The sequence below is a fragment of the Rhipicephalus microplus genome, chromosome 3, assembly GCF_043290135.1.
Source record: "Rhipicephalus microplus isolate Deutch F79 chromosome 3, USDA_Rmic, whole genome shotgun sequence".
In the NCBI taxonomy this organism is placed as follows: Eukaryota; Metazoa; Arthropoda; class Arachnida; order Ixodida; family Ixodidae; genus Rhipicephalus; species Rhipicephalus microplus.
This window is the reverse complement of record NC_134702.1, coordinates 251550080-251567997: the sequence shown is the minus strand read 5'-3', so window position 1 is coordinate 251567997 and position 17918 is coordinate 251550080. Positions and strand designations below refer to the sequence as shown.

Sequence of the window (17918 nt, the reverse complement as noted above, 5' to 3'; positions counted from 1 at the left end):
AACAGTTTAAGAAGCTACACATTTTTTCAACTTTTGGTGTCCGATCACTGTAACACCACACAGATCAATGAACACAACTCATGGAGTGGTATTTGATGCTGATTTACTTGACCTGACCGAAGCAGAACTTCTGGAGGGGTGGAAAAGTCAGAATGTGACCAATGTACAAAGGATTATCATCGGAAGAGACAACAAGCAGACATCAACAAAACACCTTATACTCACGTTCGCTTCCAGTAATCTGCCAGAAACTATTCAAACTGGGTACACGAAGACTTCAATCAGACCATACATGCCGAACCCACGTCGTTGTTTTAAATGCCAGAGGAATGGCCAGGCTCACAAAGCTGTTGTGGTCACCAAACTTGTGCACAATATGGAGTGTCAGGCCACAATTCTGACAACTGCAAAGAACCGTCACACTGTGTAAACTGTGGTGGAAATCATGCCGCATACTCACAGTCCTGCTCATATTGGAAAAAAAGAAAAAGAGATCATCACATTGAAGACAAAAGAAAACTTCACACTTCAAAAAAGCAAGAACAAAGGTGTCTCCATTTTATGGGCCCACATAAGCTGATGCGGCGCGTCAGGGCGCACCGCCGCACCAGCCTTCGCCACTCCTTCGGCCAGCGCAGAGCGAGCCGTCGGCTGTGGCGCCTGCCCCCAAGGCAGCCGTAGTTCTGTCTACTCCGCCTCCTAGCGATTCGAGACTGGAGACTCCAGAACCAGTAGTCTCAAGGCCTTACCTCACCAGGTGAAGCCTGAAATCGGAACCACCAGCTCACACATTGGGGCATCCAGTGCCTCCAAGGAGGTAATGGATACAAAGATGCTCTTGGTGCCGAAAGAGCGGCATGGCTTCTTGGAGCGCGCCAAGAAAAATAAAAAGCCAATATTCCGCCGGGCGACTGTCCTGCCACCTAAATCAAGTTCACTTCAACACAGGATACTCTCTGTACACACAGCAGCATCTCTTCTTAATATTCAGACAGAAATATAGTGGAACATCCAAGGCCTTCTTCGAAACCTTGCCCCGCCGCGGTGGTCTAGTGGCTAAAGTACTCGAGTCAGCTGCTGACCCGCAGATCGGGGGTTCGCATCCCGACTGCGGCGGCTGCATTTCCAATGGAGGCGGAGATGTTGTAGGCCCGTGTGCTCAGATTTGGGTGCACGTTAAAGAACCCCAGGTGGTCAAAATTTTCGGAGCTCTCCACTACGGCGTCTCTCATAATCATATGGTGATTTTGGGACGTTAAACCCCACATATCAATCATTCTTTGAAACCTTGATGACCTACTAGAACTCCTCCTTGAACACAATGCAAGAGTTCTGTGTGTACAAGCGAGCCCCGTCGCGGTGGTCTAGTGGCTAAGGTACTCGGTTGCTGACCCGCAGGTCGCGGGTTCGATTTCCGGCTGCGGCGGCTGCATTTCCGATGGAGGCGGAAATGTTGTAGGCTCGTGTGCTCAGATTTGGGTGCACGTTGAAGAACCCCAGGTGGTCGAAATTTCCGGAGCCCTCCACTACGGCGTCTCTCATAATCATATGGTGGTTTTAGGACGTTAAACCCCACAAATCAATCAATCGATGTGTGTACAAGCGACACTCTCAAAACAAACACACGCCAACTTTTTACATAACTACGTAATCTTGCGAAAGGATAGAGATGACGCCATGCCATCATCCGGTGGTTTAGCTGTTATAGTTAGTCAAGGGATAGCATGTACACAATTACCCCTTCAAACTTCCCTCGAGGCAGTGGCTGTCCAAGCAGTTCTTCTAGACAAACTCGTCACCGTCTGCTCTTTGTACATACCTCCACACCTCCGTCTTGAAAAACGTGAATTTCAGTCTTTAATAGACAATAACCTGAACCTTATCTGGTCCTAGGGCACCTGAACGCACATAGCTGTCTTTGGGGTGATTCTCACTGTGATACATGAGGTCGTCTCATTGAACAGTTTCTCTCCTCTTCCGGTGTCTGTCTGTTAAATAGGAAGGAACCAACGTACTATAACATCGCCAACAAAACATATTCGTCTATAGACCTCAGTATTGTATCTCCTTCACTTGTACCTCTACCGAAATGGAAAGTCACTGAAATGGAACCACTTTTCACACATAAATTGTTTTTGGCTTTTCTGAGAGAACTTCGTACCTTTTATGTGATATGCCCGGGAATTCCGTAGCTCGACCTCTCCGAAGAGGTCTCCGCTGCGGTGGCTACACTGAACAAAGCACTTTCCCGAGACAAATTCCCGAGATTGCTTTTGCAATGCGAACCGCTGTAAGTGCTGTTACTAGATACCCCCCAGCCCTCCTCTGCTATGGCCGTGAACTCCGAACACTCTGGCAACCCACCGAAGACAAGCAAGACGCTGAGCCTGCGGTATCATCTTCTCACGCATTCGCAGCAGAACTTCAGTCCCATTTGGCAGAGGTCATGAATGCTGCACGGCAGCATCAGCAACATGCTTGGCATGCCCAGAAGCAGCACTACGACCAGCGACACCGAGCCACAACATTGGAGGAAGGCGACCTTGTCCTGCGAAAAACCCACATAGTCAGTGACGCTGCAAGAAGCATCTCATCGAAGCTGGCACCAAGGCCGCATCTGCAGACGTATTGGTGCAAACACTTTCAAGCTCGTCCACCCACAGACTGGGAGAGCTTGTGGCGAGGCCCATGCCGACCAGCTCGTCAAATACCATCCTCCATGGTGAGCGGGGAGCTTCACGCTTCAAGGGGGGGACGGGCTGTGAGGACATCTATTGGTAGTGATGGGGGTATGTGGCGCCCCCAGGGCATGGTGGCAACAGTGGACATCCGGCCTGTGTGCGGGCAGTGTGTGCGCAGACGGTGTTGTGGTTGGACGTGAGTGGCGGGTGATTCGGGGAGTGAGGCCTAACGAACACGAACGAGCATGACAGTGTGAACGATCGAGGCACATGTGCTAATACCATACATGTCGATCATGGTTTTTATTATCACAAACTTTCGTCATCCATCAACACCACACACTTTTCACGGCACGGTCATGATTTTATTACTTCTACCTTTTTACCCGCCTTAACGCGAGGAATTTTAAGGCCCTTATACAGCCGCTAATCACAATCATTGTCCACATCCCTTTTCCCCTGAACTGCCGCTCTTTGGCCATCAAATGACCCTTGCGCCACAAAGCACCAAACATCATCATCAATATGAGCTTTCGTTATGAGCTCACGTCAAAGGTGATAGAGGCATTCTTTATTTCCACTTGGATGAGAACAAATTTTGCGCAGACTGTAGTTGAGCCTGAAATGAGCAGACTAGCTTGAAAGTACTCTGTTGCTACTTTAAGATGTCCCCACATCTGTCGCTGATAGCGAACGGATACCGCAAATGTGGTTTCCATTCAATACACAATTGACTTGTTTTGTGAAGCATGTTTTCTCAATATTGTTACGAGGTTGGTTGCTTCTGAGCGAGATGTATTTGCAGAGTAAAAACTACAGGCAAGAGACACAATGGCTGATTGGCCCAGTCGCGCGCCTGTCAGTCGCACCTCTTCCTTTTCTTCCTCTCCGTAGCAGGACCCCCGGGCGTTGGAGCGCCGTCTCGGCGAGAGTCCGGAGAAGTGCGACAGAAGTAGGGTTTCAAGCGCGAAACCCTCTCCGTAGCAATATCTTCCTCTCCGTAGCAATATCGTTTCGCCTCCACGTTTTTCATGCGCGTGCCAATACTGCACACTGTCACCCGCATCTCTGCATGACAGCTAGGAGCATATTTTCAATTTTACTCCGTGCGTATGCAGCTCGCTGCGTATAGGTCGATTAGTTGCCATGCAAAGGGAATTGTTTTCTTTTTGGCTGTATTTGGTATTACTAATGCGAAAGTGCGCGCTCATCTCATGTCCACAAAAGCTGTTTTGCAGAAAACACGGATTTTTTCACCAAAAATGAAGCTTGCACCAACAACTGCTGCAGAGACTTCTTGCAGCGGCAGAGTAGGAGGGGGACCGCATCAGATGAGGAACTGACAACTGAAAGGGAATGTGCCCTTACTCCTCCTCCGCAGTAGTTGTAGAAGAGAAATTTGTGCTTAGGTGAGTCGGTGCCTTCTGGTGCAATGCTAGAAATATGAAATTAAGGCAGAGGGAAGTGACAGATGAGCGCCAAGTTACCACTCTATTGCCAGCAAAGGCTGAAAATCAAGAGAACTTCCCCACATTTGCAGTAGCGGGAAACAGTGAAGTCACACTTGTCATAGCGTAAGCTGTGAATTAAAAAAGGATAACTCATTTATATAGTACAACTGATGAGTCATTGACACAGGCGGGCCTGTTCTTCCTGATGTGGACCTAAATAACAATTTGAACTTTCGCAAAACGTGAAGCACATGAGCATAACATGCACCAGAAGATTCGCACCATCACATTTATCAATGCTATTGGCATGCTCCGTCTAGTATTCTCAATGATGTGGCATTCGCAGCGTTCTAAGAGTGTTGCATGGCGTCGCTCTGAATTACCTTGAATCTGCGTTGTGCAGGCCTTGTTTGCACATGATACACAGTAGCCTTTGCACTCAAATTGACAGACTAAAAAAGGCCGAATTCTCTTGGGTGGTCTGGAATCGTGTAGGTGCATCGTTGCTGCGAAAACTGAAGATCAGTACTTAGCTAGAGCCCTTGAGAGAATGGGAGTGTGCTAAACCACGTGCGGTACAGTATGTGCGTAAGTCAGTCATAACCTGAAAACCTGTTGTTTTCAGTTCCAAATAATCTGGCACAGCTATGCCAGTGAACCTCTTGTGCCAAGACCTGCATTTCTGCACGGTGTGAGCAGATTTCTTTTGTACACTATGCAGCGACACCTGTGTACAGTATAGACCGCTTATGAAGTAAGTCACCAGAGTCGTCAATATCCACACTGTCACATAAATAACCTTTTTCAAAGGCTGCACTTTCACAAATTGCGTTAAGCACACAGCCTCGCATGTCAGGGAATCGAGGCATGCGATGCAGAGTGCTTACATTAGTTTAATTTCCAAACCTGTGTTGCTGAAGAAATGAACATGGGCAGGGGGGGGGGGGGGGGGTTGAAGGGGAGTAAACTAAAGTGCTATCGCAGCATTTTGCCGACTACATTTCAGACTGCCTCGATATTGTGCATTACACAAAAACTAGATTGAATCATGGCCGAAACTTTGTGTGTTGAACAGTACAGATCAGTCGGATTTCACGGGTGCTCATCTGATGTCCACGACATTGCACTCGAATCGTGAGCAATCTTTCGAGTGTTACACGTGCCACCAATGTCCTTGTTTTCTTTTCTTTAACATTATGATGATTCCCTTCTCTTCAAGTGCTGCCACTGCAAAGTTTTGTTGATTCCATATCAAACAGCAGCCTTGATTGCTTGTGACCACCACCGAAAAGCAACCAACACTGTTTAGTCTGCAGTTTGGCATGTTGCTGTGAGAAGTTTGTGCAAGAGATGAAAGGTGGGCATCGTGAAGATCACACTCAAGTGCTGACTGCGTGATACGAAGTTTGGGTTTGCGGCCGGAAGAATAATGGCGACAAAAACGTGCTATGGTAAAATACACTATTCCACCGATCCTTGTTAAACTTGATGCACAAGTATGAATTATTTGTTTATGTGTGATGAGCCTTTCGTATTCTTATCTGTTTTTGTTTTGCCAAAGGGCAGTGTATCGGGGAAAAAAAAGATCTTTTTCTTTATTTTTTTCTTTCTTTGCACCTCGTTATATCACTCAGCATCTCTAAGTCCTTCCAAACGACCTTCGCTCTCTCCCCAGCGGCACACCTTTTTTGAGAATCTCACTCGCCTCCATGTTCGTTCGTAAAATTTTCCGGCAGCCTCATTATAACTGGCCTTTCATCTTGGTGTGCAGTATATGTAATGAGTGAGCAGTATACGTATGCATAGCACTCTATGGGTGGGTAAACGAGGGTCGAGCAAGACCGTGTTGTAACCTGTCCTGCTTTATTATCGGTTATGCTAGAAGTGGTCTCCACTGCATGGACAACAATTTGAAAGTGTTGTTTGAGGGAAAGTTTCATTGTTGGTGGCCATCTTTGCAGCAACAAGTATGAGTATGGCATTCCTTTGGCCGTCACGTCATCTGCCGTCACGGTGTACGAGACTCCTTGAGTATCGTTGGGACTCTGGGCCGAGCAGGTCTCATTTTATAGGACCCTGTTATAGGATCCATCATCCAAGTCAGAAAAGGCGCTCATAAGCATAAGTCGGCAAAACTTGAGGAGCTCACTCAAACTCGTAAAAATTTTTCTGAGCCCGATTCACTTGGACCCACTCTGACGAAAATTTTCCTCAACGCGACTAACTCTTACTCAAATTCACCAAAACACTACTCACTAGGGCTCACTCAGAGTTGCAGCTCGATCCGAGTGAGTCAACTCATGAGCTGTTAGCCTTGATTTAGCTTCTTCGACCATGCTGTCAATCCTCTTTAACACCGATACCAATCAAAAACATCATGGCAACTGATGCTTTGAAAGTGGTGAGATCGTTGCAGTTTAACTGTTGGTACTGGCCACTGTATGTTGCCTATTCGTAAACTGATAAGCTCACATGCCCATCCATTACCAGCACATCAAGAAAAGGAAGAATGTTGTTTTTCATGTTCAATGGTGACTAAACTATAAAGCTTCACTTGCCTGGAGAATCTTGTTGGATATACCGAAAAGTCCGGAATATAGTTCAGACCGGAGTATAGGTCGACCCCCCAAACTTTGAATCTCCGAAAAAAAAAAATTTTAAAAATCGTAAAGTACATTCGAGCCCGACTATATCGAACCCGTTTACATCAAATTATCCCGTATATCGAACAATTCCTAAACACGGTAAGTTTACATTGAGAATATGTAGCAAAAATTACTGTTTTATCGAACGAAAATAGCAACGACAACTGATATATCAAACTCCATGTGCCTCAAAAGTGCCCCAGCAAGTTGGCTTTTCCTCGCGGTGGCGGGGAAAACTGCCGGCGCCACCCTAAAAAAAGTTAGACCCGGTTGTGCGCGGGCGAACACCCCCCTCCAAGAAATGATCCTAGCCCGCTTGCAGCGCTTACAGCCAATCAGAAGCCGTCGTGCTTTCTCCGAGGCGCGGAGGCGGTAGAAGTGAGTGCAATTTTTTCTTTCTTTATGCTTGTGTGAATGCTGCTGCCGATTCAGCGTGGTCTGTGGTGTTGCCTGTTGGTGCTCTGTGAACTGTATTGGCGCGCTGCATCATGGCTTGCGCAAAGAGGCAAAATTTGCCGTTCGCCGCGAAACTCGAAATCATCAATCGGTTTGAGCGCGGTGAAAAGAAGTCCGACGTCGCTGCTGCGTACAAAATTCCAAGGAGCACCTTGAGTACTATACTGAAGAACAAGGCAGACATCAGGGCCAAGTCGGACAAAAAGCCAGGTGCCCGTTGCGCCCGACGTGTCCGCGCTGCTGTGTACGAAGATGTTGAAGCGGCCGTTTGCAAGGGGTTTGTAGACGTTCGGTCGCGAAATATCCCGGTGTCCAGCCCTATGATCGAGCAGCTAGCCGAGCACCTTGCTTTTCTGCTTGGCAGGAATGATTTCCAAGGCGGTTCAGGCTGGCTTTAGCGGTTCAAAGAACGGCACAACATCGTTGGCAAAGCTGTTACAGGTGAAAGCAGAGCGGCGGACCTGGACAGCGTAGAAAAATGGCTCGAGGAAAACTGGTGAGATATCGCAGCAAGATATAGAGCCCAAGATATCAATGCGGATGAAACCGCTCTATTTTGGCAAATGTTGCCAAGCGAGACACTTGCGTGTCGTGGCGACAAGACAAGCGGCGGCAAGGCAAACAAAGCTCGTGTGTCCGTGCTGTTGGCAGCTAATTTAGACGGATCGAAAAAGCTTCGACCTCTGGTTATCGGGAAAAGCATGGCGCCGCGGTGTTTTCGAAATGCGCTGTCGCTTCCAGTTACCTACCGAGGAAACTTAAAAGCGTGGATAACCGGGGAGCTTTTCAGCAGATGGCTATCGTCGTGGAACGATGATTTGGTAGGCGAAAATCGCAAGGTGTGCCTGCTCGTGGACAATTGTTCATCGCACCACTGCAGTACGATTTTCAGCAACATCGAGCTGCGTTTTTTGCCCCCGAACACTACGTCTGTACTGCAACCACTGGATCAAGGTGTTATACGCGCAATGAAAGCCTGCTATTGGAAGCGCCTGGTGGAGAGGCTGCTGCAGAACCTTCGTGTTGGCAGGGGGCTTAAGATCGACTTGCTCGGAGCTATTTCTATGTTGAGTAGATCGTGGGCAGATGTCAAAAAGGAGACGATCCAGAACTGCTTTAGGCATGCCGACTTTCGCATGCCTGGTGATGACACCCCAAATTCTGACAGCACTGAAGACACCGCAGGTGTTTCCGCCGAAGTTTGGAACAAGCTGGCAGAGTTCCCGGGTGCTATCGACGGATCGACATTCGACGAGTTTGTCAGTGCGGACGATAATGTCCCCATCATGGGCCAATTACAGGATGAGGATTACATTGCAGACGTCGTGCCGACCACGAGTCAAAGTGACAGCAATATGGAAATCGACGATGGCCCATTGCCTCCATCCTCCGAAGTGATTAGTGCACTTGCGTTGGTCCGACGCTATTGCTTGAATGTGGAAGGTTGTGGCCTCAGCTGCTCCAACTCGTTGGACAACGTGGAGGCGTGCATGCTGTCGCAGGCAGCAAAGTTGTTGACACAGAAAAAAATCCGGGACTATTTTGTTCCACAGTAGGGCACGCAAATAAGCCACCATATTAATTAAGTACTTTTTTTATAGTTTGTTATATGCCTTTGTGTCAAAACCTATACCGGGCCTATATCGAATTATGCCATATATCGAACTAATAAAAGTTTTTTGCCGAGTTCGATATACCCGGGTTCGACTGTATTGCGGCGCACGCTTACCTTGGTAAATATGCGACACAACCAGCTGCACTGCTGTGATATTTCTTTTATTTTGACACTAATCTTGTGTAGTTAAATGCCACAGGGCCACAAAGTGCTGTCACTCAGACTTGTTCGAACTTGAGTTCGACGACGTCTGTTTTTCACTAGTAACGTCCCAGAGTGCATCGTCCTTTGTTCCATCTAATGCGTTACTGATGCAGCATTTGTGGAAAGACGGAAGTACATCGCCTCAGCATAAAACCATTCCGCTCCATAAATCGGCACACCCACGATGGCGATTTCTTGAATTGCACCCTTGTGAGCCCAGAGCCCCGCGTTATCTCGATAGCTTTCACGCGGATGCACTCCGCTGTCAAGGGTAGCGAGTTGGCATGCAGCTCACGGACCAATTCGGCAAGTAGCATTTTCAGTTCAGGGTGCACTGCAGCACGTCCACGAAATGTTTTTTTTTTGTTGCTGCAAGATATAATGCACTGCTTTTGGTTCCTCTAGTATCTGACACCTTTCTACGACACCAAATTGCCGTTGTGCCGCCAGGTCTTTGTGTGCTTTGGCATACTCAACTTTCATCTTAAAGCCTATCATAATGTGCCATCGACTACCACTCATTTCTGAAGGAAATAAAAAGAAGAAAACAGCAGACTGACAGCAGATGACCGAGGCTAAATGGCGTTGCTAGAACACTGTAGGCTTTGCCTAGCCTTGCCCAACGGCGCCGCTGCTGATGCTCACGATGGCAATGAAAGCTTTCGACTTCAGCTGCCCATTGTTACGAGACTTCCAAGTTTTTTTTCTGCCTATGACCGGTATATAACACGAGGGTCGACTTTTTATTGCGATTTCTTGGAAAAAAATTCTACCTATATTCAGGTTTTTACAGTAGCTGCGCATCAAAGAATACAGGTTAGAAAAAGTTGCCAGAAATGATATCACATTAGTCTTTTTTTCTTAAAGAAAGAAAGAAAGCCTTTCTTGGGGACCTTCGACGCAAAAAATTTGGTCTGTCTGTCTGTACTTTTGCCTGTATGTCTACCCCTAACGGCACCCTAAAAGGCACCAAAGTGACCAGCCGATACCCCAAATGGCCGGCCCCATCCGCAGTGCCCACCAATATTGCTCAAGGTTGTGTTCATACTTGTGCGATTGCCAATTAAAAGCAATTATTGTGCATATCTGAGGCATCATAACAACACGTCAATATTTTGTATGTATATCTTTTACTAGATAAGGCATATATAAGCAATTCTAAGGACTGTAGCGTTTATCACGCTGCGCTGACCATGCAATGCTTGCACGAGAGGCAAGTGTTTTTAACGCTTTGCTAAGATGACACGGTGGTGGCACCTACCCGTCACACCTTATCACCTCCGAGAAGGGCGCGCACGCCGTGCGCGCTTCGTTCTCCAAGATAACTGCCAGATGGCGCTCATATCTCACATGTGACGTGACTTGATGCGTTTGTTCGCCTCCGCAGCAAGCTCAAAGCACTCTAACGCAGCACCTCCAGAATACCATTCACCGATTTTCTTGCGCAGAACATCAAATAAACGTTTTGTTCACTCTATCTAAATGCAAGACTATAGTTTTTCGACGACATTTGCAGTGTAACATGCAGATACAGGGCCAATTTTTTCCCCCTCTCTCTCAGTGCACGTCCTTGAAAGGAGAAGGGTCTCTACATGCAGAGACGGAAAACGGAAAAGCGTGGCACAGGCGCTTTGCAGATCGGCATTTAAGAGAGGGCAAGCAATCCGCCACAGTCTTTTCTTCCCTTTTCTTCTTTTTCTTCTTCGCGCGCAGCGTTGAGAGGTGCCGTCGCAGAATTGGGCATGGTGCTGAGAGCATTTTCGGAGCGTGGTATGTTCGAATTAATCGTCGCAAGTGCTTGCGCGTTCGAATTACAAGGCGTGTTCGCTCATTGGAATGCACATAGCTTTGACGGGACCTCAGCGTGAGTTCGAATTACCCGAAAGTTCGAATTAATGAGATTCGTCTGAGTTCATTTTGCGTGGCACGCGTGGTCGTGTAGCGGTACATCGGGCCGCGATGTTTCCTTCTTTGCATGCTTATAGGTGTGTGCTCATCTGAACATACATTGCCACAAACTGTTATAATCGATATAACGAAATAATAGATATAACGAAATTATTGTGGGTCCCCTTCAACTTCGTTATAACAAGGTTTGAGTGTACACGCAGCACACACTCACATCTTTTGTCTGGCGGGTATCAACCCCTGTGTGAAATGTGTGGTGAACCTCTTACCGTGCTTCATGTTTTAATGCAGTGCAAGGAACTGAATGTAATTAGAAGAAAACACTTTCCATTTCCCTTCCGCCATCAAGTCCCCTTGCACCCATCTATGTTTATAGTTAGGGAACAGCTTTTTAGTTATCCATTGCTCCCATTTTTAAAGGATGTAAATAGTTTTCATGTCATATTTCCAGGCATCCCCGCAGCATGACCTCTCTGAGAAGAGGTCGCTGCTGCGATGACTACTTGCCTCGCGGCCCTTGGACACAAGGCTGTAGACAACCATGGCAATTGTGCTGATAGTTTTATTATCAAGAACCATGGTTTTATTATTAAGAACTTTCGCCATCCATTCAGACTACACGCACATCACGTCATTGTCATGATTTTATTACCACTGTATTTTTACCCGCCTTAGCGCGATGCATTTTAAGGCCCTTATACAACCGCTTATCTGAATTCTCGTTCACATCATTGTTCACATCTCTAGTCCTATGACCTGGCACTCTTTGGCCATTGAATGGCCCTTGCGTCACAAAACACCAAACATCATCGTCATGTAGCCGTATTCATGGAAGGTTGTGGCCTGGTACTGCACCAGGGTGGCCAATCCTGCTCCCATGAATACAGCAATTAACCCTTGGCCCTCAGTCTCCAGCGACTGCGAAGCAACTGTCCAAGGCGGCGGTCAGACCTGTCATGCAGCGGAGGTTGCTAAGATTCCCTGTGTCCGGTTGCTAAGAGTGCCTGGCGATCGTCTGGGTGCTTACAAAGTTTCGACCTCATGTGTATGGTCGCCCATTCGATGTCGTCACTAACCATCAAGCACTATGCTGGCTGTCATTCGTCATTGAAGGATCCCTCGGGCCGTCTCGCCCGTTGAGCTCTTCGCTTGCAAGACTACGATATCCGCGTGCTGTACCGCAGCGAACGCCAGCATGCTGACGCCGACGTCATTTCGCGCTCCCCTCCGTTTGAAGACGATGTGCCCTGCTCAGTATCTTCAATTACTGTTTTTGCCATCGACGTTGACATCATTACAACGGAATAGTGAAAGCATAATTGGATCGCCTTGCTGATCCACTTGCTCTCTGATCCATTCGCAACACCATCCACGCGCGCCTTGTGTCGTTGAGCTCACCATTTTGCCATCCGTGACGGCTTCCTACATCGACGCAATTACAGCGCCGATAGCCGGCAGTGGTTACTCGTGATACCCCGCAGTCTGTGGTCGGAGATATGTGAATCTTTCCATTCTGATCCGCAATGCACGCACTCTGGGGTATTGTGATGTAGTAGCTTAAAAAAACGCGAGCATCAGCAGACGACAGCGCCACATCACCTAGAAGATAAGAAGAATGAAGAGGCATTGCAGCGTGCCCATTGAAAAAAGAAGAGGAGACGCTCGCGGAGAACGAAGCCGTTCGGACGCCGGCAAGACGACGCAAGGGAGCCTAGGGCGAACCCGCAACTACGCGCGAGGTTCGAAAGGACGGGTTCCTGTCCTCGAGCCATTGACGTCCTCGGGGCACGGCGTGTCGGCGTGGCCAGCACGAGTTTTCGGTGAGTGGTCCTGTGGACATCTCCGGTACGGCGAGCGCCCTCGAAAGACCGGAGCTGCTCACCACGTCTACCGAGCCGACGTCGCTGATAGTGTGCGGCTACGCCTAGACCTGGTGATGCCCTCGACAGTGGGATGCTGACCTGGCACCCAAGCGACGACTGCATCCGAGCACGCAACGGGTCCCACTTCAAGGCACCGGGCTACGGCACAGACTGTGAGACTGGTTACTCTTTTCTTTTGTGTGTGAACCACGCGCGTGTACGACTTACAGTACTGTACGCGCAATAGTTTTTTTTTTGTTCATCCAATATAACTCCCGTTTGTTTTCCTCACTGTCTCCATCTTCCTCGCGTCACACGCCTTGCTATGTGACGAACCTAACACACGACAGGTATCCAAAACTTGCCACTGCATTCCACAATACTACTTCTGGCGCGAAATGTTCCGCTACATGCAGCAGTTCGTTCGCTCCTGCCTTGCTTGCCAACGTCACAAACCGTCGTATCGATTTGTATGGACCGGTATCGTTTTGTATGGATCACTTCCTCTGATGTCGGCTGGTAACCAGTGGGCCATCGTCGCCGTAGACATTTTAACACTGTACGCCGAAACCGCCGCTCTCCCTGCTGCTATTGCACGCAATGCTGCGTCCTTCCTGCTCCATCGATTCATACTGCACCATGGTCCACCCCATGAGCTTCTGAGCGAACCAGGCTGTATCTTCTTGTCGCAAGTCGTCGAAACCGTTCTCATGGAGTGCCATTCTGTCCACCGCAACACTACTGCTTACCACCCGCAGATGAATGGCTTCACTGAGCGCTTTAACCACACCCTTGAAGACATGCTTTCAATGTACGTAGCCGCCAAACACACGATTTGGGATGCTATACTGCCCTTTGTCACCTACGCCTACAACACCGCCCCTCAGAGCACCTTTCTTCTTGCTGTACGGAAGGCACCCGTCGCATACCATCGACACGATACTCCCTTACATGCCGGATGCATCTGAGTGTGTACCTATTTTTGAGACAGCCAGGCTTGCTGAAGAGCGTCACGAGTTCGCCAAGTCTCTTACGCTGCATGAGAAAGAACGGCAGAACAGTATTTATGATGGCTATGCCACTTCTGAGCCCACGTTTCTTCCTGGTGTGCTCGTATGGCTCTCGATTCGTAGCTGACCTCTCTTTCAAATTAATCCCAAAATACGAAGGCCCCAACCGTATCACCGAGCGCACATCCCTGGTCAACTATCTGATCGAACCCATCGAACAATCTTCGGACAAGCGCCGTCGCGGATGCGACATTTTTAATGTAGAGCGCCTGAAGGCTTACTATGGCGGGCTCATAGTAACAAGCTGTTGGGTCGCCAGGCGGCTCCTTCTTTGACCCTGGTGTAATTGTAGCGAAGCCTCCAAACTTTGAAATCGGTCGAACTATTGAGTGCCTCCTAGTGGGTCTACCCAGAAAGGGTGTTGCCCGTGCTTGGCTTGGACTGTCGTCATATCGTATGATCTCTGGGTGCCAGCTAATAAACACCTTAACAACTTGAAGAAACGTATAGTAGATCCACAGCCATCATAGTTCTTTATAAAGAAAGCGACAGAATCCCAATAAAGAAGAGTGTAAGGCAGTGAGACATGATCTCTCTAATGCTAATCGTCGCATGTTTACAGGGGGTTTTCAGGACCCTAGATTGGGAAGAGTTAGGAATAAGAGTTAATGGAGAGTATCTTAGTAACCTGCGATTCGCTGATGACATTGCCTTGATGAGTAACTCAGGGGACGAATTGCAGCTCATGATTACTGAACTGGACACGGAAAGCAGAAAAGTAGGTCTGAAAATTAATATGCACAAAACTAAAATAATGTGCAACAGTCTTGGCAGAAAACTGCACTTCGCGATGGGTGGAGAGAAGCTGGATGTTGTAAAGGAATAAGTCTACTTAGGACAGGTAGTAACAGCGGAGTCGAATCATGAGAGTAAAATAACTAGACGAATAAGGATGGGTTAGATCACATTCAGCAAGAATTCTCAAATCATGAATGGTAATCTGCCAATAACCCTCAAGAGGAAGGTATATAACAGCTGCATCTTGCCGGTACTTACCTATGGAGCAGGAACATAGAGGCTTTACAAAGAGGGTTCAGCCTAAATTGAGGACGACGCAGCGAACGATAGAAAGGAGAATTATAGGTGTAACCCTAAGAGACAAGAAGAGAGCAGAGTGGATGAGAGAAGAAAGTGTGTTTAAGGATATCGTAGTTTAAATTAAGAGAAAGAAATGGACATAAACCGGGCACGTAGCACGTAGGCAGGATAACCACTGGTCATTACGGGTAACTGACTTGATTCTCAGAGAAGGCAAACGCATCAAGGGGAGACAAAGTTAGGTGGGTTGATGAGATCAAAAAGTTCGCAGGTATAATGTGGCAACGGAAAGCACGAAAGCCGGTTGATGGGCAGATCATGGGAGAGGTTTTTGCTTGGCAATGGGCGTAATCAGGCTGATGATGATGTTTGTAGCCACCTCTGCGTCACTGTTTCTGCCTTTCATTTTTTGTTCTTTTTGCGGCATTTTATTTTTAGTGGCATTGTTCGAGTTTGATGGTAAAAATCAATCAACTGCGCACAACAGCGTGTCTCATAATCATATATTGGTGCACATGAAACCTCATAATTCAATAATATATGTTGACCTGCTTACAGGGTTTATTTATCATCACAGCAGCCTGCTCGATTTGTGGGCTCTCCAATTGATAAGCATATTACAGTTCATACAAAACAAATGTGTGTAATGCCTTGATCTAATAAATTATGTGCAATGACGCTGTGCAGGTGTGCTGGCTGCTGAACTCGTGCAGCTGTGTCTAGCAGAGAACGTGCAGAGGGCCCGGCTACAGGCTGAAAGGTGCGTGGTATTGTTGAGCAGATACATTTGGGGAACTGCCAGACGCAGCATCATGGTGGCCATGGCTGCCATGTGAAGAACGTCTCTATTCAGATTATTGACAGAAACAGCATACTGCTGCTGCACATTCTTGTGGTACTGGGCTGTAATATTCAACCAAAACTGCAGTCATGGCTATGAGGCTCGAAACTGCACAAAGAGTTGTTCTGATTCTGCAGGGCTGTTGTTGAACTTTAATTAAACTAGTAAGGGAATCTATGAATTGCACAGCTCTGAGACACAAACATGACAACTCAAACATTTGTGGCCCACAATTGCTTTTGGGTGCCATGCTATATTGTTCACTGAAGCTAACTTTTTCAAACTCTGACTGTATTTGTGTGCTAGAGCAGGCTTTTCAGCCATTCACACATTCTGCAAGTTGCAAAGGCTGCTGCTAGGGGCTTCTCATGAGAAAACATAGCCTCTCAATGTTCTGTTCATGCTGATGGTGATACTAATGTTGAGGACGTACAGTGTTGCCATATATTAAAGGTGCCTGGCTTTTTTCATGGTCTGAACAGTAAGCACATGATTGGCAGTGCTGTTAGATGGCACTGTGCCGTGAAAATGTGCGTCGCATTATTGTCAACTGCGAGTCATTATTGTTCGCTAACATTTAGGTTCCTCACAAAGCCGCAAGAACACTCAAAATTTTCTTCACAGTCGACATTGATGTAATTGGCGGGACCTTGGCTCATTCTATGGAGGATTAACTAAAATAAGTTTCTTGTTGGAATTCCTAGAACCGAACTCTATGTGTGCTCGCAACTACCACTTCAAAGCGTACCTCCACGAATAAAGAAGTGCAGCTTGAACAGCCTGGCAGACTTTGCATTTTAGAACAAGTTTTTAAATGACTTGATTTGTTCAAGGCTGAGCTCGTGATCAGCCTGCAAGTAACCAAGCGTTGGGAAGAAGTGCTGGCCCCAGCCTTTCATGGAACATTACCAAAGCTCAGTTTCACCTAGGAAATGGCGGAAATTGAACAGATTATGTTTCTCAAAACAGCCCTTGCCTTTGAGGATGCTGGAAATATGAGACACTGTCAAGTGGTGATATATCATTGTGTAAATCTGACCGCGCCACAAAAATGTAAAACAAGCCATTGTGATCACAGTTTAAGAGCATCTTTAAAGAAATGTCATCAGGAGATGCAAGAAAGTATTCTGCATCGAGTTACAAAAGTTTAACAGTGTCAGTTAAAATAGAAGCTAATGAATGTAAAGTGCCAGAGTGGACTGAAACACGTTCTTGGGCTAGTTGGTGCGTGGTCTAATATATACCTATATACAGTGAAATCTCAATACAATGAATCTCAAGGGACGGCTGGAAATCATTTGTTATTTTGAAAGTTGTTGGAGTGGAAATATTAAAAATTTGTACAAAAATTGTAAACACAAACACGTGAGTCACCTACCTCTGCTTTGTATACATTTGTGACGGTGTTATGCGCGAATAAGCAAGAAAGAACACACGAAATATTACAAAAGAATCAGTGCTTGTCTGTTTGAAAAAGAGCATGATCTATCCTGATATGGGTAGATCAACTGCTGAAAATTGAACCCTTAAAACCGTGCACATCCTTTTTATGCGCTGTCAAGCATTAGCATTAAATACCGATTATTCACGTCGGTTCGCGGGCGCTGTTCTAACGTCGTGTTTGCTCTCATCGCTAATTCCTTAAAAGGACAAACAATATGGATCTTATCAGCCGTCAGCTCACGTGCATGCTTTGTCATCGCACTGTGCATAGTGTCCGAGCATTGGTGAAACATGCACGAGTACTCATCGACGACTTCATCTCATAGGTCACTCGCGTCGCATTTTTCGCTGTCGTAGCATTCCGCCCGCTGTGGTGGTCTAGTGGCTAAGGTACTCGGCTGCTGACCCGCAGGTCGCGGGTTCAAATCCCGGCTGCGGCGGCTGCATTTCCGATGAAGGTGGAAATGTTGTAGGCCTGTGTGCTCAGATTTGGGTGCACGTTAAAGAACCCTAGGTGGTCGAAATTCTCGGAGCCCTCCACTACGGCGTCTCTCATAATCATATGGTGGTTTTGGGACGTTAAACCCCACATATCATCAGCTGTCGTAGCATTCCGTTTGAGCTGCTTCTAGAGGTCATCTTGGAACCTTCAACCACCAACTAAAACACTAAAAAACAGCCATGTAACAAGCTTACAGGTCAAG

General features: G+C 47.2%; 1 protein-coding gene across 4 annotated transcripts in view; it reads left to right on the top strand.

Annotated features, from left to right (window-relative positions):
• The window catches only part of Ube4B (Ubiquitination factor E4B), a 244571-nt gene that overhangs the window by 10338 nt on the left and 216315 nt on the right, over window positions 1–17918 (top strand). For all 4 annotated transcript variants that reach the window (XM_037420066.2, XM_037420059.2, XM_075890893.1 and 1 more), the window contains exon 4: window positions 15618–15690. In XM_037420066.2, coding sequence (XP_037275963.2) covers window positions 15618–15690 — 73 coding nt within the window. The remainder of the gene's footprint in view (window positions 1–15617; window positions 15691–17918) is intronic.